We start from the raw sequence: 23,986 nt of genomic DNA, 5'->3' as shown, positions 1-23,986 counted from the left end.
GTAAATGTGCTCTGTAAGAACAAGGGAAACTACCTCACGGTTGCATGCCTCCATCAGCCTGTCAAGTTGGAGTTTAATTCATCTTATCAGACTCCTATAATACCGTAATACTTTTATAAAAAGATGGGTTTTTTTGCGAAATGGAATTTATCATTATATGAACATGTGTGATTCCAGGTAAAAAACATGTTGTCTTCAGTTATAGACTATGTTTACATTGGAGTACAGAAGCCTCTTTGCCACATGGTGCAGTGACAATCACCTGAAGTTCAATAACAGCAAAACCGATTAGCTTGTGCTGGACTACTGCTGTATGACTATCAATAAGTTTGGTTCATTGATAGAAACAAACAGAAACTGTCAAGTTCCTTGTATGTGTTCACATGCTTTGTCAATAAAGGTAATTCTGACGGAACACAAAGCTACAAAGATAGACGCTGCTTCAAACATGGATCTCCCTTCTAAGAGGCTACAAATTCTGAAACGTTGATGCTTTTACATCTCTCAAGCTGGCAGCACAGAGATTAACGACTCCAGTTGGACCGAATGTGAAATATATTCACAATCTCCTCTTCTGTTTTTGTTTTCTGAGTTGAATAACGCCCGGAAAAGTATTTTTTGCAGAACATTATGACGTGACACTGAAGTTGACCTTCGACCTCTTGGATATAAAATGTCATCAGCTCATCATTTTATTCAATAAAACATTTGACTGACAATAGTAACAAAGTGTGTGTCTAACCTTTCTTGACACCGTGTTTATGTGAGGTGGTCAACAAACCAAAAAAGGGGCATGATAAAAAAAAAAAAGTGATTTAGCCAAATAGGTCACACTCTGATAATCCAGTTGGCTAAATTATAGAAGACCCTCAAATATCTAAAGAGCACTTTTCAAAATAAGATAACCCAAAAACACGGCTTTTTCTGTGAGGGAGCTCTATCTCTGCTGCTGTTATTATGCAGTGAGGAGACTCTACCCGAGATAATCTAAATGCAAGTTTTTCCATTTGATTTGTGTAGTTAATAATTCTCTGTTCATTGCTATAACCGCAGAAGTGCACAAGGTGGTGGTTCAACTTGCATAATTAATACTATAAATCATGCTGTATATGAAATGTTTTTCCAACTGTTTTACACCGGCAGGATTACTCCGCAAGGGCACAGTGTTTTTATGTTTCATACCCTCGCGTGTCAGAGGGAGGAGGTATAATATAACGTTGATACTTTTTCAAAAAATAAGTAAGTAGAAGTACTAATTATGAAGCCGAGGGGACCCTGTCTGTGTTATAAGATCACACAGTATAATTTTGGGTTATCATTGTTTGGCCGTTAACTCAATAACAGTTAATCATATTCAAACAAGTAATAATTTGTTTTATATGTTGATCTTAGACTGCAGAGTAAGCAGTGAGTGTAGCAGTCGCATAAAACTTTCCTTTTGAAATCCAGATGGAAGTATGACACGAGTGGATAAACTCAGGCTGCTGGTACCATACCTGAGTATTTTTCACATTTACTTAAGGACAATCACTGAGTCAACGTACCTATTATTATACATTTCACAACATTGATTCCTACAAGTTCTTCTATGTTGAAATGTGGAAAGTGGATACGAAACTAGTAGTAGTAGTACAGCAGTGTGGATTTCCAATGTTTGCAGCATATTACAGAATATCTTTTTTTTTTTTTTTAACTCAAACAGTGACTGTACTCTTCTTTTTTGGCATTTCAGTGACATTCTCAAATGATGTTTTCCACTGAACTGCGGCAAAGCTTCTCATGGCTTTGTTTCCCAGAAACCCCGACAGCAAATTTAATGAGGCCCTTGATATAACGGCATTAATTCAGTTAATGTAAAACAACAATCACAACACACCCATAAGGTCCCATATGTCGCGTATGTAACCACCTTGTGCTGAGTTGCTGTATGACAAATTTTCCCCTCTACTTTAATCAAGAGTGCTGTAGCAGTGTTGCAATCCTCCCGAGGTCCATAAACTGAACAGAACTTTCCACTCTCCGTGGGAAATCTATCTTTTAGGTTACTGTGTGTATAAACACTGAAAGGCATTTTAAGGCAGACAGGCAGCATGCGAACGGATTATAAAGAAACTGTTTGGTTACTGGACGGTTATTTGGACTTAAGATTACAACTGCTGCATAAATGTGGAAAGTTAGAAAAGAAAGTAACAGCAAACATCAAAATCCTTCTTTTGTTATTTGTTGGCCCACTCCGGTAGACCACCGGGGAGACTCTGATCATTCAGTAGTTTATCTTATCATTGCTCATGCAGGCTTAAGTCTGCAAGGTCTCTAATTCTGCAGAATAATGCGACACCAGTCTATTAAGAATGCCTTGATTTGACTGAGTACCAGTGTTCTCTTCAGCATGACCAGAAACTTTCACAGAAACCTTTGCAGAAACAAATGTTTCTGCAAGATAAACAGGCACAATAGTCAAGTTCAACAATAACAGGCACCGGTTTCCTCACGATGCCAAATGACTTGCGCTGCCTAATCAGGAGGGAAGCTTTAAGGAGTCATCACAGAAACGAAAAGGAAAAAAAAAAAAAGAAAAATCAAAATGGCAAAAATCCAGACGGAGAAGGACAGAGCCGCCGTAACAGAGAGAGACGACAATTTGAACACATATTTTTAGCTAATGATAATGTAAAAGTTTGCCCCCTGGTCCTTTGAGCACTACAAATCATTGAAGAAACAAAAGATCAGCTGTGAGCAAACTGACCTCCTTTCTCACTCCATGTCTATGTAACACAGCGTATCATAATAGGTGAATAGCGGGACAAGCGACAAGATTGTCTTTATTGCAATTACGTAAATGTGATTTCAACATACGCTTGACTCAAAGCCCAATGTATAATCTGTATTCCGGGCTGCAGTGCTTTCTGTGCAGTTGCCTTGTCTGTACTCATTCACCTTGTTCACAGCAGCTTTGGGTGACAAACCCAAACAGAGCATAACACACTCAGGAGAGCCTGATGGTGAGTGTGCTACACCGCCAATCGTGGATTTTTTTTTTTGGAAGATTTCACAGAGCGAAGCCTAGATGAGCCTGTTTGTTACATCAACACGCTGGTCCAACGCTGACTGCATTTTGTGACCAGAGAATTCCTGTTTTTTCTTAATATGAATTATTTGCTGAGTGTGGGAGAGTTTACACAATTAAAGTCAGTGACGGAGAAAATGTTTTTATATTGGTTTGGCCAATTTTGTTACCTTTGGAAAGATGTTCCTCGTCCGAAGGTAACAAAAATTCACCAAAACAACAACTGGAATTTTGTGTTCAGTCTTTATTGTTGGCGGAGGCCTTGTATCCTGTATAACACAGCGTGGTATTGATCCTTTTATCTAACTCTCTCCAAGAAAGTACAAATCCAATAATAATCTATCCACTCTTAAAAATAACAACGCACTTACAACAAGTCCTCTACTGGCCAGAGCAGTTATGATGGGAACAAAGGAGGAAGTCAAGTGATGTTAGTATAAGGGACAAAGACACTGGAGTGGAGACGGCTGGACAACGAACACAGGACCCTCCAACATCAGACGTGTGGTTGTTATTGTTACAATGACAACAAAGCTCCCCTAACCTTGACAAAGTTTGTAGGTAAATCTTAACAGTCTTTCTCAATAGGCAGTTTAGGTTAAACCAGTGAAACCTTAGTAGGTAACCTTAGTAAACAATAGTGTTGCCACATAATAAAACATTGGAATTACATATTTTGTCCTTTTAATGTGGATAACTTGCCTGAGCTTCCAGCATGTTAAGCTATTCCAATAAATAAATCAATATCAATATGTTTTGCCCAGTGTGCTTCATACTTCTTCCTCATAATCATGGCTGGACCGGAAAAAAAAAAAAACATTATTTCATTTTTGTTACACTTTTCTGTTCTGTTATTATGAACGTGTGAGTCTTTTCTTGCCACGCCATCGCCCCCCCGTGTGCACATTAGTGCGTTCAGCAGGGATTACATTATATTTCTCAGCTTCAGTTGACAACATTTGTCTCCTTTTAAAATAAAGACAAAGCTCCACTGCGGACGTTCAAAACACACGGGGAGTTCACCGAAAGGAAAACAATGTTTGTCTTGTTTCTCCGCCTTTAAAAGAGAACTAACTTTGCACCTGCAGATTTAATAGCGGTCATTTACAATCATACGCTTTGTCAGAGCTCAGCTGCGGGTGGCTTTTGTCGTACAGTTTTGTGTTTAAGTTAATTCAGTGGAATAACAAAGGTGTTGCTATCGGGGGCCCGAGTAGGAATGAATCATTTTTGAGTACACTGGTGATTTGACTCTGCCTTCAGAGCTCAGTGAAAATCCCATTACCAATTATTGTGGCTGCCTGTTAGGTTACCACATGAGAGTAAAGCCTTTATTGTGATGCAGGTTCATTTTTTAAGACAAAACTCTCAACAACTAAAGGCAGTACAAACTGTATTACTTATTAGCTCTGCAGAAGCAAGAACCATGTAAACAACAGCAGCATTTAAACACCAAATATCAACATATTTATGTTAATAATGCTGCGTTGGTCGGATTTGTTGGCAGTAGTGGCTGTAAAGCTGATGTAATCTGCTCCCCGCAGCCTCGACCATGGACGGCTCTGAAGGAGCTTTTTGTGTGAAGATGCCAACATAATTGACCTCATCTTTCCTTCTTTCATTGGGAAATATGATTATGAGCTTTGTGACTGAGTAGGTGAATGTAGCAAAATACATGTGCATTTTTTTAGGGACTTGCATCCTGAAATTGAGACCAATAACAGTAGAAAATGTTCACATTTGACACTTTCTCTTCTCTTCGCAAATTTAACTTGAAAAATCACCAAACCGTCAGTTATAGTGTTCATTATGTTGGATCCTCTCGCATATTTCTAGGACAGGTATGCTGCTGTAAGCACTGGTGTAAACAAACCAACAAACCAAACAAGGAAACACTGTGACACTGGTTACTGCCAACTCTCCCGATTTTCATGGGAGAGAATATTTACATATTAAATCTCTGTTTCAGAGTGTCTGCGTGGGGATATGTGCCTTCACACCTGGCAACCCCACCCAGAGACGGAGGTGAGCATGTGTCACTCATCCCTGTGCTCACATCAGGCCCTACTCTCAGTTTTCTGCAGAAAATGCATGAAATGTGTCCCAAGGAGAAGAAACACTCTTGCTACTTTGACTCCACTTGGTGCGAGACCCTCGCCATTGTAGACCTTTGCCTCCTGTCTCACTCGCTCGTCTTCTTGCCTCCACTCTGCAGATTCATAATAATATGATGTGATACAATATAAAATAGACCTTATATAATATATACGTGATATTTTGGACTTATCTTTGCCAAGTTTCATATAGCTTCAGTCTTTAAATACTTTACCGATCTCAGTCAGAGACTCTCGGAAGACTTCTCAGAGGAAATGGCCAGCACCTGTTCTGCTCTACCTGCTTGAGATTTCATCTTGATAAACACATTTTCTGTGGAAAGCTGTGTATTTATAGCAAACAAGAAAAAAAAAAAGGCTTGGTCAGGACTGAAAAAGCAAAAGCATGGAGCATAAAATACCCACGTATTTATCAGTCCTTGCCCACAAGGCTACATCGTAGAGACCTTGTGCAAAAGTGTGCGTGGCCCGTAGAAATGGTAGGAAAACATTCACTCTACTTTCCCTCCTACTGTTACTGATGGACTGATTTGGAAATATTACAACCAAATACATGTCGATTAAACTTAGCTGACTAAGTGGTCACTAATCACATCACCATGCCACTTCACTTTGGACAAAAATGGAACTTTGATCTTAAGTACAACACTGGTGAGACCACTGTTTATTACTTGCCTTGTAATCTGAGTTTAATTGTTCTTGCATAATTTCTAATCTTTCAATTATCAACAGTATTTTTAATATATTACAAATGATTTTTTTTTGTATTTATCTGGATTTATTTCAGTCCATCTACTCCTGCAATGCTCTAATTTTCCCCGGAGGAGATCAGTAAAGGGTTTGACATACTGTAGATCTTTTTACCTTAACTCATTTTTCAGCCTGCTGGTGCACAACTAAAAACTGTGAAATGAAAGCGAAAGGTTCAGACAAAACTCTGGTAGCAGACTCAGGTTTGTTTTCATGAACGAACGATTTCGCAGAACAGTCGACACTAATTTGCGTGAAACTGTGTGATTCAATTATTACCTTCAAAATCTGCAAATCAAGATGTATTACCACTTTGTCGTGCCGTTTTCTTTGCCAACATAGTGACAGCTGTCGGCGTTTCTATCCTGATTTATTGAATTTGCCGTGATCCAAAATAGAGGGTTAGGGTTAGAGTGTTAAAAATAACATAAACGAGGGCTCTGCTCAGTTTAAGCGTCCCTGTGAACCATGACAGTGTGACAGTGAGTCAGCATGCACAGTACCAGGACTCTGGATGTGCAGCAGCAAAATGGAATTCAGCCACAGTTTTTTTTTCTTTTTACACCTGTGATTTTCCTAGTGTGACATGTCAAAGTGTCTGCAGTGAAAAGGGCCTAGTATTTGGATGAAAGGCAGCTATTGCTTGTATAAAGTTTTCCCACTAAATAATTTGTGTGATTAATTATATTTGCTTTTGAAACGTGCAACACAATCCTGTCTGCGATGTGATGATGTGTTCTCATTACTCGGCAGAGCCTGTACTGTGATCTGCTGGTGCATTTCACAGCTGAGCAGGAATATACAAAAAAACAAAAAAAAAACATTTACTGATGAAAACTTATTGCATATAATAAGATTAATATTGAAAAGCTGTGAAGAAAAAGTACACCGTTGGAGAAAATCCTTGTTTATTTGTCCGGAAAAGTTACCAAAGCACGTAAACATGGATGTCTTTGCTGAGTAAGGCCAAGGTTCTCTCAGCCTGCAGCCTTTCCAGTGTCTCTCGACAGCATCAGAAGGCTAAGCTGAGCAAAAAAAAAGGTCTCAGTTTGAGGCAGGTGCCCACTCCGAGGCGGCAGCAGCAGCCTCGACGGTGCTCAGGGCCACAACACAGGCAGATATTACATAACGTCTTAATACTGTACAGCGAGGCAGATGAAATCTCTCAGCGGTGGCGCCTGTTTGCCCCTTGACGTAGATACAACATGATAACTAATAAGGCTAGACAAACAAAAACAGCTCCCAAAAAAATCCAAATAAGTCTAGTACCTTCGGTGGATACAGCGACATTGTGTTAAACATATGTGAGCGTTGTCATTCAGTCAATTTTGAATTCTGTGAATCATGAAATGTCAGGCGAACACGCATGTCCTCATATCTGCTGCAGAAGCAGCCGACCAGGGCCACTGCTGAAAGTTATTTCTCATAACAGAGTGTTCCTGCAGAATAGTGTTTTTTTGTTAGTAGCATCTCTGCCAACAGCACTTTTCCCTGGAAATACACACAAAACACACATACACACACACACACACACACACACACACACACACACACACACACACACACACACACACAAGCGACCACACATAACCTCTACTTCCTGCGCTCCAAATAGTCAACCAGCAGCAGTCTGCGAGGTGACAAATGAATACTGTCACTTGGCTAAACACCTACTTGCACTTTTACTACAGTTATGTACTGTAGTTCTGTTTTGTTTTGTTGTGTTTTTTTTCTTTCTTTGGGAGCGAAACGCTCGAAATAACACGCTGAGATTTTTCTTTCCCCCGATGCAAACCCTAACCTTGCTCTAAACTCTCACACACGCACCAAACAAGGAAGATAAAAATACAAGGTTTGCCTTTGGCTGCGTGGAGAATGGGTTTATTTTAAATAATAGCAGGATGTCGTATCTGAATGGGAACGCTGCAATAATAGAAGGGGTTTGACTGGATGGAAGTGCGGTTGGGAAAAAAAAAAAAAAACAAAAACCTGTGACCCCGTGCCCTTCACGCCACCACGTCTATCTGAGGGGCCATTAGGGGAGGTGCTGAGAGAGCTCGTGTCACTCTGCATTAGTCCACCAGCCTCGTCCATCCATTCCATCCTGTCTGATAGGATACAGTCTTATATCATAACCCGCTGTGTCAAATCTGAAATCACGTAGACTGCACCGGGCATTATTGCCCTTGCACTGATCCTAATCACGCTAATGCGTTCTTTTATGCAAAGGCCAGGACACGACGTCTCGGTGAAAATATCAAGATGATGTCCATACATGAGGATCCTGGTAAATAACCGGTCTTGTGCTGCTGTCGTGTCCAGAGAGCGGCGTGAGTCATCGCTCTGGAAAATCACAAATGATCTTAAACCGAGCGGAAACGGCACAGCCGTAAGAGGCTCTGGCCGTCCCACTGTCTGACGAAGAGAGAAACCGCATGAAAATATACCAATTAACTGCAATAATTCTGCATGTGTGACAGTCGGAGGGGGAAGTGGCGGTGTGGCAGGGGGCGCGGAGGCCGTGATTAGTGGGGGTTAGTCTGAGTGGGAGGTTTTGCGAAGAGACATTGTTACGCGCTATCATATTTTTCCTCCGTTTTTTTTTTTTTCTCCTTCATTTAGTCGAGAACTGATGTCTAATATCCAAACCATCAGCTGAACACACCTCTTGAACCTGTCACTTCACTGCATTGTGTAGGCGTGTTATCAGTGATGTGATTATTATGTAAGACCTCCCTGCTTCAGTGAGATCCTCTGGCGCTGTGGGGATGATATAGAGTTTCTTGGAGCTATTAACTCTGAGTTACTGGTGTTTTAAATGGCCGTCCTGTTAAAACCAAGGTCCAGTTATTGTTGCCTGCTGTCAGACTTCCCATTTTCACACAGTACACAGCGTGAACGACTGATCACTCTCAAATCATTTGTAATGGAAACCTGGTTGGACATAAGCAGTGTTGCCACAGTTACCTTGAGAAAGTAATTACTGATTACTCCTTTAAAAAGTGACTTACTTACTTTACTGATTACTTGTTTTTAAAAGTAACTAAGTTAGATTGTTATGATGGCACAAAATGAGGGTGAGTCAACCGTGTTTAAGTGCAACATTTCCTCTACAACATACCGCGTGACCAACTTCTTCAACTCTCCCCCCACTTACTTGTTTTGCACCGAAGTCCAGCTTTTGTTGTTTGGATGTTGGGGGACCTCCTGCAGAAGTCGAGACCGTGGCTTTGCTCACAGCCCTCTGCTTCCTCCAGTGTAACAAGCCATAACTGACTGCTATGTCACAGTACAGGCTAACTGTCCTGGCCTTTTTTTTTTTTCCTTGCAAGGTAAATAAACCAACTATTATAAATTATGAACGAAAAAAAGTACAACATAGTTCTACAGTGTAATACGAGACAAATGCTGCAGCGTGTCGCTACATGCGTCGACTGGCGCTGTAAACATAACTGTCCTGCGACTCCAAATGTTTCTTCAAATTTGACGTCATGTTTTTGAAGCTTGATAGTACGCTGTTGCCAGATGTTAACACTGACTTGAATAAGTGACTTTAATCTGATTTGGAAATATTAACGCATTAGATTAGTCGTTACTGAAAAAAGTGGTCAGATTAGAGTACTGGCATCACTAGAGATAAGCAGGTCTCCCATCTCCAGCCAGTGGCCATAAATGTTGTTGTTGACTGAAATAACCGTTGCTGGCAGATTGTATATCGGCTGTAACTATCTAGCTAATTAAGCTATCGTTAGGTTCACAAGTTGGTTGATAATGTTGTCTGGTAAAACACCAGTGAGGGGTCTGAATAAATATACATACGGTGCATTGTGCTGAAAGACCGAGGCCAAAATTACACGGCTCAAGCAAAAGTATCCTCAACCCACCAGTCGACGTGTCTCGTATTACACTGTAGAACTACGTTGTACTTTTTTTCAGTCATAATTTCTGATAGTTGGTTTACTTACCTTGCAAGAAAAAAAAAAGGCCAGGACAGTTAGCCTGTACTCTGACATAGCAGTCAGTTATGGCTTGTTACACTAGAGGGAGAAGGCTTCCATGACATAACAGGGTCTGCTGAAGTGCAAGCGACCATGCTAATCAACAGGCTAACCTGTGCTGTGCAGACAGGTAAACCATCTCTGGCTCCTACCCTTTTTGTCCTCTCATATATATATATATATATATATATATATAAATATATAAATATTTTTGCAAGTAGTCAAGTGCTCTATAATAATTTCATGCAAGTACTTGACTACAGGAATGCTGTGAATTCAAAATACCCATCCCTCGAAGGTAATAAGATGATAAGCCAAACATTCTAATGTTTGCAGCCTGTGTGTGAGAGCAAAAAAAAAAAAAAGAAAAAAATACAGGTTCTTGCATTTCTGGTTTTGGAGTGAGTAAAAAAGAAACTAATTTAACGTCCTCGTACGCATTATAGGAGTGCTGCTGTGACTGCTGCTCCACGCACACTGCTTACAACAGGCATAGAAAATCCCCGAGCTTGTGCGGCCCCGCTGTGGCTAGTCATGGTTACTAAGCTTTGAGTGACACCGCATGATTAACTCGTACAAAAAACAGCGTGGAATGGGATTTCTAATAATAGTTAAAAAAAAAAAAAAATCATGCTCATGATATTACAGTATTTCCTCACTCTACTACTGTATCTTCCCTCCGACGTGCCGCCTCTGTTGCCTCTTTCGAAGCGCCGTCAAATGATGATCTAATATTGTGAGACGGTGATTTCTCTTTGAGGGGAAATTATTTAATTAGCTTGGCCTTTTCAGGTAGCTTAACCTTTTTAAAATGTCAGGTGAAAAGGTTTTAAAATAAGTGTGCCATGTTCTCAGAAAATATCCTCTTTTTAGGGGGGCCTCGCCATGACCTATAGAAGTGTGGCAAAAAAAGAGGTCTGACAGTGATGAATCTTACAGCTCAGAGCAATTTGTTACAGCCCAGATATGTTCCTGGAAAGCCCTCGCAAAGCAGAACTCCCATGGAATGGGACGGATCTCTCTATGGTCCTCTATTACAACCAATTCTCCAGACTTTTTTTTTTTTTTTTTTCGGAACTAAAGTATTTTTCATATTAGGTTTGTGCTCAGTGTGGATGGCACTTTATTTCTACATGAGATTAAACAAACATCTGGCTTTACTAGATGGCCAATAGAGGATAGAGCATAACTATTCCCCTCGGTGACAGGACCATTTGTTTGCTCTGAGGCAGATCAATCCGACTCTATCTTCTCTGGATTTCCTCCGCCTTTGTTGTCACCACTCGAGCTGTCCTTAGTAATCATCAGCTTTCGTGTCAAATAAATGAGCTGTTTCATTGCCGGTGTTGCCGCGGCTCCACCGCTGGTCAGAAATAAATGGAAATGAACACGGCCTGTTTTGCAAGGACACGGCACACACACACGCACGCCGAGCAAAATGTGGCCTGAGCCGTGACGACTTCTGCCAGAGCACATCGGGATCACATGGATGTCACATCTAGTGCGCTTTACCTTTTAGAAGGGAAAAAAAAAGAGAGAGAATATATGTGAAAATTTAATGACCCTAAGAGGAATGTGGTGTTCAGGAAAAGTGATCTGAAAATGTTGCAGCATGTCTGAGAAAATGTCCCAAGAACGGAACGTTAAAAATAAAACGCAAACTGTGGCAGAAATGTTCAGTGTTCAAGTCACGGTTACAGTGTTTATCATTTACTGTCTGCTCGATATTGCCAGTATATATTTTTTCATTTCTAAAAAAAAAAGCAACAGCTTACATCTAGTACATGTTTTGACAGCTCTGTGGTTATCAGTTTAACTGCGTGCAGTATTCAGTAATTGTTATGAAGACTCGACGTGCTTCTAGGATAACACCTCCAGTTGTCAGGTACTCGCACATGGCTGACATTCAGCCGAGCATCTGTGTTTCTTCTGCCGGCATCGGTAAATAATGCACTCCTGTGCATCTGCAGCACGACTCAATATATAATTCAGATAACGTATGCAGTGAGGCAACCCTGATGCCATTCACACTGGAGATGGCAGCGATGCTTGAACCCACTGCAATATGTTGCAGCTGACTTTTATTGGCTCCTTAAACCGCTTTGTGGCAAGTTTGTTCTGTCAATAGAACCATTATCATCACCTACATTACCCATCACTGAGGTATCTTTACATAGCATCTTAATGCAAACAATAAAGACCATAGAGTCTTCGCTCAGAGTAACAGTGGTAGATAGAATAATGCAGAGGGGTGGGTGCAGTGAGGCTAGGTTTGCTGTTGTGGTTGTTACCGTCTGTTTTTTTCACCGCCGATGGAAAAACTCTCTGCGGTGGTTCGGGGCTCTGCCACAGTGTTTGACAGAGCCGCACGAGCACGCAGGGACGGTTCTGAAGGGCCTTGTGTTCTGCAGGTGGTGTTTATAGGCGGCCGGTGGCCTCGCAGATTCCCCAATACAATTTGAGCAATAGTTGTCTGCCGAGCTGAACAAACACTGAAGCGTCCCCGCGCTCCGCTGCCACCCGCTGCCGCCACTGACAGCACGCTGCATGAGGATATGCAAATATACCTTCGAAAACTGAGAACATTTCCATTAAACTTCCTATTCCAGGGTGATGTTTCCAGCCTTATTCACGTTTGGAAAGAAAAGAAAAAAAAAAAAAAAAAGAATGCACCATTCTCATTCGCGTGCAGACAAGCTGCCCGGTCTTGGCCTCGTCAAGCACTTGTCAGTATCATCCATGAGAAACATTGCTGTCGAGACTTGTTGGTTTCTGCCCTGGCAGCCCCCCCCGCCCAAAATAAGAGGAAAACGTGGCTTCATTTCAACTCACGCCACTACACTATTCTGTTGAGAGCATTGCATTAGCTTGATTATGGTTTTATCTGTCAAATGAATGTGCAGAAATAGCTGACATAACATTATGTGGCAAATCCAATTTGGTATTGATTGACAGTGCGAGATCCACCGTGACCGTGTTACGGCTTCCCGCACTGTTAGAGCACGGCGCGGCATTATTTGCATTGGAGAGAGGAGGGCATTTGCTGGGAGTAATTTGTTAGGCTCCTCTGACTTTGGAAATTTAATTGCAGGTACAGTAGAACGTGGCCAACAATGGGATAACTGAAGCATTAAAGTCTGCGAGGGGACTCACAAACAGCAGGAGCGTCCCTCATGGCAAACACTGGGACACACGCGCAAGACAGACTGAACCACACGGCAGCAACACACACTTCAAAAAAAAAAGAAAAGAGTACATCTCCTGCTGACCTCTTGATTCTTTGATCCATTAATGACATGCAATATTCATACTCCCAGCTACTGAATGTTTCATTATAACTGCAGAGATGCGGCGGAGTGCATTATGGAGAAGCATGGCGCAGACTATCTACAGAATGTTTATCATTTATCATGTGCTGTTGGCTTTAGTGTGTTCCTCCTGTGGAATGTTTGACCTTCAGTGCTGCTTTTATGCATTCCTGTGCGCTGGAAAATCAAAGGGAATACAATTACGTTAACATCATGTGCTTAGTGTGCCCCGAAAACCTGCATGTCAGCTTATATAAAAATATGTATTTCCTTTCCCTTTTTTCTGATATACCTGCGGTGATCATCATTCGCCACAATTTATGAAACATGTGCTGCCCGTTGTGTTTGCTGCTCAGCCTTACACGAAACCTTGTATGAAAGTGGTGCTGAATCACCTCAAACTGTGGTATTCGCGCGCAGGAATTATCTATCATACGTTATAATATATAAGATTGATTTCCCTTTACATTAGCGGGTTTATCTTAACACCCGCAATAATAGGTGGGAAATCAATCACAGAAACAGTGCCGGTAACATGACACAGTGGACACTGGTAATTATTTAAAAGGATCACTGCCTATTAATGGTATTTTGCCTCACCTTTCCCATTATCTGTAGCAACCAGTTTGTTTTCCCCTCAATTAGGCACGCAAGGCAGCGAGCAACACCCATCTCCTATTACTGCGATATGGCAACAGAGGCCATGGGGGAAGGGAAAATAACAGGCTGCTGTTGTTGTTACCGCTGCTGCTGCTGCTGCCGCTGCCACTGAGGGATTGTTTTTTAGCATTTTCTTGGCTGCGTTTCATTTCTTTATTCTCTCCACCATAACTTCCCTCTGCTATTAAACCTTTGGCATTCCCTTCTGGAGGTCTAAAATGACTGGGTCATTGAAACCTAACCTGTGTCAAAGTCGTGATGTGGTTGGTATGTGTGTGTGTGTGTGTGTGTGTGTGTGTGTGTGTGTGTGTGTGTTTTACCTCTATGCTGTGCAGAGGATATTAAGCAGAAAAAACAAGCCCGGGATATACTGAAGACATCTGAAATTCAGCCAGTAGAAGACAAGTGGGAATTAATGTGATCCTTTAGCCATAGTTATTATGTTTGTTCTTTGGGATACGGCACTTAGATTATCAGGGTCCAAGCTGTTATCCTGCCTGCTTCATAGTCATCACATTAGGGTGCAAAACAATACATACATTTTTGCTATTGAGTGATATTTATTCATTTTTGTTTTCATTATTCACACTCCAAAGATAATCATTCATAATGATATAAAGAACTGAAAATAAGCAGATTTTAAAAGCTAAAGCTAGGTGCTGTTGTAGCTTAATGTAGCGTTTCAGCTAAAACTGGTATTTTTAGAAGCTAAAACTAGCATTTTTCTAGAGTAAACTAGCAATTTAGCAGAGACCAGTAGTTATTTTGCAGCTTAAACTAGCATAGCTAAAACTAATATTTTTTTTTTTAGCAGCTAAAACTAGTATTTTTAGAATTTTAGAAGCTAAAACTGGCATTTATTGTACCTGGAACTAGAATTTCGGCTAAAACTGGTATTTTGAGAAACAGAAAATAAGCATATTATGTAGCTTAAACTAGCATTTAAGCTAAAAAGATGTATATTTTTAGGAGCTAAAACTAGCATTACTTGTCTTAGACTAGCCTTTTAGCTAAATCTACAATGTTTTTAAGTTGACGTTTTCTGTAGCTTAAACTAACCACTTTGTTATACAAAACCTCTGTAGCATACTTTTTTTTCCACATCTGTGTTTTTTAAATGACTTTCATTCATCACATCGGTGCTCATAACTTTTCCACTGACCCCGCTCATCTTGTAATCAGATAATCATCAAAGGACTCGACCACATGTGACCTTCTGACTGCCCACACACACCCACTGACAGCACTGACAGCACGATTAACCAGAATTGCCGTTTGATTTGCGTTGTGTACACATTTGTGCATAAACACGTTTGTCCAGTACAAATTTGTGTCTTAAGAAACACACAGCCTTCTCCGTGAATCTCAAACCTCATGTGGTGAAGATGTCTTCCCGCCACGCTGCGCTGACTGCTGCGGTCGCGTGGTTCTGACTCTGCAAAGCCCGAGGCGAGAGAGTGAAGTGTGTCAGCCTGTGCAGCTGATAACACCGCCTCTGTCACACTCGGGCCAAAGAGCGTTTGCTGGGGAGCCAAAGCGCATGATGGGTTTGTGACGCAGCACGCAGCGGCATTCAAATAGTGAAATTGGGGTAGGCACTTTTTTCCTCATCCCCTGAACTATGTCGCGTCAGTTATCTTACGCCACATGATGCGTATTCCATTTTCCTCACGGGGAGTTCACTGTGGTTCATCCCGAACATCTTTTCCATCACAATGTTCTACCACTTGACATAGTTTTTATCCCACTGGAGATTTCTTCTTCTTCTTCTTCTTTTTTTTTTTTTACACTCTGTTAACCAAATGTGATTTCCACAGTGTTCAGTGTTTGCACAGAATGTTTTATTCAACTAGATTTGTTGTTTCTTTACATCTGTGTGACACTCCGCCACAATAGCGAGTGCTTCTCTATCTCCTTAGGCCATTGCCTTGCCAGAGCCTCTTTCATGGCGAAGAGGCACTGACAGAATAAAGAAGAGCTCCTTGAGAACAGAGTCTCTTATCAGCCTCCAACATCTGGCCAAGACTGATGGGCTCTTGGAATAGCTCTCCAAATCATTGAGTTTTAACTGCATAATGCTTGTTTAACTGCATCCTTCCCACAATACTCACTCACCCCCTCTCATTATGTGTCTTTCACCAGAGAAACCCATTTCTATGAATTCTGTTCCGTCAGCGGGGGAGCACGGATGTGAGGGAGTGCACTAAACGGTAGTAAAAACAGATTGAAGGGTGAGTCAAGTGGTGTGCGGGCAAAGGAAATTAAATTTGACTTGACCAGTCACGATTGTACACCGCGAGTCAGAGAAATATTGAATTTGCAAGCTGTTCAGTGTTAGAATCTTCGACACGGAAAGCAATTTTCTCCGATATACATGCACCTTCTTTATTTATTTATTTTTTTGTCCAGAAAATGAATCTTTTCAAATTGAAGTCATCATTGTAGATTTACAACGTAAGGCCCTGTTGCATCACAGCCCATTAGATTAAAGCCCTGAGGTAATTTGCAGCAGATTTAAGAATTTACCCAAACACCTGGCTCTGTAACTGCGAGTCACCGGATGCCGGTCCTCTGGATCATACACAAGGAGAGATGTAGCAGATGTGTCACACTGAGCCTGCTTTCTTGTTGTCTCACAGCGATACCACACGAGTGGGGTGGACCATGCGATTGTGTTCATGTTTTGATCATTGAGGATTATTCGGTTATCTCTACATAACAGAGTTTGTCTTCATGGGATCGCGACATAATCTGACAATTTATGACCGCTTGTTGTGAATATTTAACAGATATGGCAGGAACTTTTTGTTCATTTCCAGCAGCAGTTGGCTCTAATAGTGTTATCTGCTGATGTTTTTTTTTTTTTTTTTAATTTATTTATTTATTGTATTTTTGGCATTCCTTACCGATTTTGAGAAGGCCAAATCCTCATGTACCGCAGAACCTGCCGTGGCGGCACCCACTGCTCTCCTTGGGTGGGCGTAGACAGCCGTGTGCTTCCTCCGATGCACATGGACTCACCAGCTGCTTCTTTTCTCCCTGACAGCGAGGAGCTTCACCGGGAGGGTGTTGCACAAGCAGCGGTTCAAATAATCTCCTGCCGATCTTAGCTTTAACTCGACACAGACATCCCAACCAGCCAGTAGGAGTCACCAGTGCAGCTGCGGGGAACACTGCCAACAGGGGTTTATGGAGCTCGAGACACTGGAGCTACGGACTAAAGCCGAACGCTGCAGTGGTGGGCGAGTATTTTTTCACGCTGCACCACCCGGGCGCTCACAAATGTTACATTTAGTCAATAATATTGCTTCTCTTGGTCTCAAAAAACCAGTGTATGTTGATTGATACCTCTGTGCCTGATGACAGACTGATTGGGCTCTAAATTAATGAAGTAGAACATTTGAAAGGAAGCGTTCTGCAGTGGTGTGCGTCCTTGAAATGTAGAAATCAATACCAGGGGCAGATTGCTCAAAGATACAACATGTAACATCTCTGCATTGAAATGTCTAAAAACGACTGGATCTTAGTTATATGTTTTGTCAAGTTGTGAACTTACATTATTATAACATTTCCAACAGCGTTCCAACCCAGAGAAATCCATATCTTGGATGAACGTGGGGAGTTGCACAGTCTGAATGAATACTTCTGTATCTTTATTCAGATGGCAGAAGAGTGAACAGACCGAGCTGGGAGGTGGGTGTTAGGTGCAGATATATCATTCAACCGACATCACTGATGCTTGGTAGATGGGTAATGATGATGTTGCCAGTTTGTCATGTTTCCATTTTATTCGCTCCTCTGTAAAAGTTGAGCAGAATCTAGCTCTGTAATATAGTCCTGCTAAGTTTCCATAGGAAGCAGAGCCTTTTCTTTTTGTGACTCGTGGTAATGGCGCGTCACTTTTGGTTGCCTGTTGCTCTGACGTGAGGAAGGAAATCGGCGAGCTTGACGAGACGTAACTTGAATGGACCTTTGAAGTGTCACCTCACCACGTCTGTGAACATTTCTGCTTGAGTCACGTCAGATTTGTTTTCATCGTCAGTGGGGGGAATTTAACAATGACGACAACAACTCCCATGAGCCCTGTGACCCATGGGGGTTGGGAATGGAGAAAAAAAACAAACAAATACATCACTTACACACAATTCTGTTTATTTTTCCAAACTTTTCCTTTTCACCCCTTGCGAAGTATCAGTCCCATAGGTTACTAAAAAAATGTTTTAAATTAAACAAACAGAAGGAATTGTGTGTATTTACATCTCTTTTCTTCTCCCATTTATCTATTTATTTGACAGTCACAGTGTAGAGAGTCAGAACATGTGAGGATGTTGCAGTTATGTGATCTCGGCTGTTAAAACTCACATTCAAACTCATATTCTAGCAAAAATAATGACGGGTCACAGGTAGACTTTGCTTCCAGTCCTTTACTTGAAACAACCTACCGCTTTGATTTTCAGCTGTAAGCGTATACACTATACGCCAATGTATCATTAAAACTTAGTTCAGCTTTCATGTAACAATCCGTCCACATTGCACAGTGGAAGCTTGAGAATCACCGACATCAGGCCAGACTCCGCTGTCCACCTGCTGATCGCAGATGATTAAACCCATGCTGTTTTCATGAGATCGCGGAGGACGGTCTGTGTTAAATCATTTGTGATCACGAGCAAAAAAACATATGCTCGTTATTTCAGGCTGAAGGAATAATTATCCAGTAATCAAAACCTAAAGATAATTATGCCGCCAGCTCTTGGACTCCCAGGGAGACTGAGGATGTCATTTTTTAAGAAATGCTATAAATTCCTAACTTATTTGCTCACACGCTCTCAAAGAGGCAAAAAGGAAGATTTCATCCTGTTGTGTTGAGAAGGGAAGGCAGGGAGCAAATTAATAATTCTCACTGGTTGAGGCTTGCGCCGCTCTGAGCTATAGCCTGTGAATCATCCTCATCACGAGATAAAAGGCAACATCTTTTCATCTATTTTTCAGTCTTTTCATTTTGGCCTGCTGGAGTGACGCTCCTGCGAGTGGTTTTTTTTTTTTTTTTTTTTTCCAATCCAAAGAGGCACACAATTATTTGTTTTCATATAGATCATATCTGCGATTTCTCCTTTTCTTTTTAACACTCATGACAAAATTGAATCCCTGCAGAGGTTGAGCCTGGAGAATAATGCAGCGTGGCTAAAATGTCCTAATTACAAATAATGCAGCAGAATCATCATCATTTAATATCAATTATATCAAGCCCTTATCTAAACTGCGCGGGCTCCCCTCGTAGCGATTAATGTTTTTTCTTTATGGGTTTTGTTTGAACTGATGCAAGATTAGCTGGGTTCACACTGAGAGCCAGCACGTACTGTAAATGATCAATTAAATGGCTCCTTTGGTATTCTTTCAATTAATCGTTTTGCACATTTTTAGCAAGCCGACATCACAGGTGGCCTCTCGCTTCCACGGAAAAGTGAGTGCTGGCGTCTCACATTCAGGTGTCATGTGAGGACAGTCACAGGAAGAGAAGAAAAAAAAAATGGCCGACCAGACGAGTCAGCTGGGCGCAGTTTGACATTGGTCATTATGACTTCAGCATCTGAGGTCAAGTAACAGACATCCTGCGTCTATGACACCAAGGCTGCGGGGGACTGGAGAATCAATGTGATGTCATCACGGATTCATCCCAGGAGAGCTGCTGAGTTGTGGGAACGGCGATCAACTTTGACCCCGTATGGAAAGGAAATCTTCCCCTCCGATGGCAGGGTCACGCCTCAGCACTACTTGATCGACAGGAATGATTAGGGCGCGCCTTCAGACTCGTGAACCCAGACGCGTTTGTGTAATTTGGCGGCGAAATATAAATCAGATCATTTTCATCAGATATTACATCAGTGTGTTCATTCATTTCTGTGTCGTTTATTTTCCAGTGATGTCCGATCAGCTGCATCTTTGTAGAAGAGCCTTTTGACTTAACTTTAACTAGCTGGCAACAGACGAGTTTTCTGCTTCAAGGTGTCATTGTGAGTTAAATGTTAATTGCACGATGGAATGGATACAGAGCAATGAAACCATCTGCGCACACAGTTTTGTGTTGTGTCATTGTTATTTGCTACTCTGAGGCCGAAATGATCCAGTCGTCTTTGCAACAGCCGTGCAAAAAAATTATACAATAATACAACGGACGCTAAGTTGAGAAGTGGTCCGCTGCCACTGTAAGATCAGGTCACACAGTGCGCAAACATTGAAAGGGATATTTCATCCCAAAATAAAGATATTTCTCCACTTACCTGTAGTGCTGTTTATCTATCTGTGCTCCATTCTTTGGTTGTGTTCTTTGGTTGCAGAGGTTTTGAAATGTCGGCCATAGAGACGTCTGCCTTCTCTCGAACATAACTGAACCAGATGGCACTTAATTTGTGGAGCCCAGCATATCACAACCCAGAAGGAAATGTGCACGTAGCTCGCGGATGTGAGGCTGATGACAGCATCGGATGTAAACATTAATAGACAGCCGAAGTCGCGCCCCTCCTGGTTTTGCCCCCTGGGACCTTATTTCAGAAAAAAACTGTGGATGGCAGTGAACAGAGAGGGACAAATCATTTTTCTGTCCCATCTGAACTGTGTCATGAATCACACAAATGATGTTTGTCGATTGAAAAAGGTGCATTTTCAAATCAATAAAGTCACACTTTGCCATGAAACTAATGAAACATAAGACTGTTAATTATTAAGGTTGCTTTAGTGATGTCATCTCATTGAACAACGGCTGCCAGAACCTGTACAGCTGGTCCTGTATGTTAGCTTCCTCCCAAAATGGAGGAACTTCCCTTTCACACAACTGCAGTTGTCAAAATGACCAGATTTATTGTGATTTTCATCAGTTGCAGTACCTTTTCTGTGATGAGTTAGAGTGGTGCCTTGTTTTTGACGGTTTCACACAAAATTAAATGATATTCTAGGTAAATCAAGACAAAGTGGGACTCTCTTGACCCGGAAAATGCTTTTAAATTAACAACATCAATTTAGGCCGGGTCAGAAACGGCGTCCTCAGCTGGGCCTTGACACCGAATGAATGAATGAATAAATGAATGAGTTTATTTGACGATTAGAAACATAAAAGAGTACACAGCCGTTGATACATGCATTAAAAAATCATCATGGATGAAAGCGCAGGAAAGCGATCGCTTATGTGGTCTTCTTGTATCACACATAAAACCACAAAACACAGTGAAACAAACACAAAACTTAGCATAAAATACCAACAAAAAACAAGTATAGCTAAGTCTACATGTTGCTGTTTTCTTGTTTCCATAAGAAAATAAGATTTGAACTAGATAACACTTACTTAAAGCCATCCCCAGCGAAACACTCAGTTTTATTAGCTAGCTCAGTTAGCTAGCCTCGGCTGTTCCTTCTGCGCAGTGATATGGTTGGTGGGTGTAGTTCGGCAGCAAGAAAATAGGTCCTACATGAAACTGCTCAAAACAGGGTCTGTGGGTCATATATTGAGAAATACGGATACAGTTTCCACAAAGAGATACTGCTGTTGACTCCGCCATATTGAAGGGAAGGCAGACATCTCCACCGGCAGCTCGCACCAAAACACTCTAGTTATCTGGACACATAAGCAAAACTGTCCCTTTAAAACAGGTCACACAGTCTGTCCCCATGTTAAAGAGGACTCGGTGCATTGCAGTATCAATAGCCGAAGCCCCAGCCATTTGCAATGCAATTAAAAACTCAATTTTCAAAGCGCTTTGCTGAGGGTGATAAATGGGCCAGTAATCCCTTAATTGTTCTCTCTGAGGCAGAATCACGGGAATGATAGATGTTTCATTAGAGACAGAGTCAAACTTCAAGTAAATAACAGGGGATGCAGATTTTTACTCACAGTTATCAGCCGGGCCGGTTGTTGTTAAACCCTCCCAAAGAGGAGAGAGAGCTCTGTCCAATTTGAGGTGAGAAAATGGGTGTTCAGTCACCTTTCAGGACCACAGACAGCTCTGTTGGACCCGCTGCCCTCCTGTGTGTGTGTTTGTGTGTGTGTGTGTGTGTGTGTGTGTGTGTGTGTGTGTTCTGAACTTTATCTTTTACTCTACCCATCTCTAACCTTAAAAAAAAGAGGTGTCAGTGTTGTAGAGTATATTTGCAGACCGGATGAAAACAGGGACACTCAACATTGCGCGCAAACTTTGGCACGGGAACGTGACCGCGCGCTCTCCGCGTTCCCTCCTCACGCGCCGGGATGAGCAGCAGCAGCAGCAGCAGCAGCAGCAGCAGCTGGATGAGGGCCGGGCTGCTCGGAGTCATTGGCCACCTGAGATTGCAGTGTTTTTCTATTGATCGGCTAATATTGACAAGTGCAGCGCTTGTTCCAAGCCGTCGTAATCGAGCAGGCTGAGGCTGCCCCCCCCCCACCATTTACTTATTTATATTATTATTATTATTTATATTTTTTATTATTTAACGTCAGATCAAGTTTGACCAACACTGGCCCGCCGCCTCGGGTCCAATCGGAGTTCAGATCAGCTCTTTCCCCCCCTCCTCCACCTCCACACCAGCCCCCTCCCTCCCCTCTCTCTCTCTCTCTCTCTCTCTCTGTCTCTCTCTCTCTGTCTCTCTCTCCCTCAGCCTCTCTCTTAGTTGCTCTGCAGCTGGGCTGCACCTCAATGAACCTAATTGGCGCACTGTGAGCGACCATCATCTTTCCACTGGATATCCATCGCGGCCGGCTTTTCACCCAGAACATATGAATCTGCATAGACAGACCCTTTTAAGGAGTTGAACAGACAGGAGGAGAGAGAAGAAGAAGAAGAAGAAGAAAAATGGCACAGCGCGTGGTTTTGTTCCTACTGTGGCTCTTTGACAGATCGTTCGCAGGATTTCCCAATCAGATTAATATCGGTAAGTGTTTGTTTTGTTGTTGTTGTTGTTGTTTTTTCTCTTGCCAGTGTGAACAGACTGCAGATCGAGCGGGGTTTGTGCGGGTTGAAATCAAACGCAAGGTTGCAAAAAAAAAAAAAAAAAAATTTCTTCCTTGTGCACCGGAGAGATCCGGACGGAGCGCCGGAGCTCTGCGCAGTGACGGACCAGACTTACTTGATGTTCCAGCTGCTGCACGCTAAAAAAAATAAAAAAAATAAAAAAATAAATACACAAGATTTAACCTGCATGTAGCGTTGAGTGTTCTCGTTGTAACCACTGGCTGAAGATGAGCGGAGTGTTTTATGAGGAAGACGGTCAGTTTGCTTCTCTTCCCGCCCCCCAGTACCACCACCACCACCCCGCTCGATCTGAAGAGTTACACACTGGCGCACTGGTTTAAAAAAAAAAAAAATGCATCACAGTTGTTCTTTCAAACAGCAGTCAGCCTCTTTCTCACAGCAACACGCACGGAGTGAACGAGCGAGCTCCGCACACTGTTCTGATCTTCTTGGTTTTCCATCTCTTCAAAGGGGGACTGTTCATGCGTTCCACGGTGCAGGAGCACAGCGCGTTCAGGTTCGCCGTCCAACTCTACAACACCAACCAAAACACCACGGAGAAGCCTTTCCACCTCAACTACAACGTCGACAACCTCGAGTCGTCCAACAGCTTCTCGGTCACCCATGCGTGTAAGTGTGTCCTTTCCCCTCGTCACCCGTCTCACGTCTCCATCCACACGTCCTTCCCGGCGAGTGTCCACGCAGGGACGGGGGTGAGCGGAATTATTCATGTTCAAAACTCGAACATGTGTGGCCGCAGCATCTCAATCCGGGGGGAGGGGAGGAGGGAGGGGGGCAGTCAAGTTCATCTCACTTCACCGAGGTTCAGAGAAGTCTAGGTGGGAATTACAGGAGCGTGTGGGAATCCAGATGTCTCTGTTCTGCTCCTGCGTAGTTGTCCTTTGGTTTTAGCACAGCATGCATACGCCTCTTCTCCTTTTTTTTTTCAAAGATATAAATGTAGACTTTCATTTTATAGACATTAGATGTGGAGGCAAATCACAGTACTGCTGCCACATCTGCAGTCTCTGCATCTCTTCAGTTTTTCCAGACCTGACATTATAGGGACACATTATAATAAGCTCCTTCGGCATCATGCTGTGTACATGCTGGC

General features: G+C 42.2%; 1 protein-coding gene across 3 annotated transcripts in view; it reads left to right on the top strand.

The window, feature by feature from the left end:
- Positions 1-22,525: 22,525 nt before the first annotated feature.
- LOC119007729 (glutamate receptor 3) overlaps positions 22,526-23,986 on the top strand; it is an 88,627-nt gene continuing 87,166 nt past the window's right edge. For all 3 annotated transcript variants that reach the window (XM_037077584.1, XM_037077583.1, XM_037077585.1), the window contains exons 1-2: positions 22,526-22,792; positions 23,344-23,502. In XM_037077584.1, coding sequence (XP_036933479.1) covers positions 22,714-22,792; positions 23,344-23,502 — 238 coding nt within the window. In that variant the 5' untranslated portion in view covers positions 22,526-22,713. The remainder of the gene's footprint in view (positions 22,793-23,343; positions 23,503-23,986) is intronic.

The sequence above is a fragment of the Acanthopagrus latus genome, chromosome 18 (assembly GCF_904848185.1).
Source record: "Acanthopagrus latus isolate v.2019 chromosome 18, fAcaLat1.1, whole genome shotgun sequence".
Lineage (NCBI taxonomy): Eukaryota > Metazoa > Chordata > Actinopteri > Spariformes > Sparidae > Acanthopagrus > Acanthopagrus latus.
The sequence above is the reverse complement of the archived record's forward strand: the minus strand, read 5'-3'. Positions and strand labels throughout refer to the sequence as shown.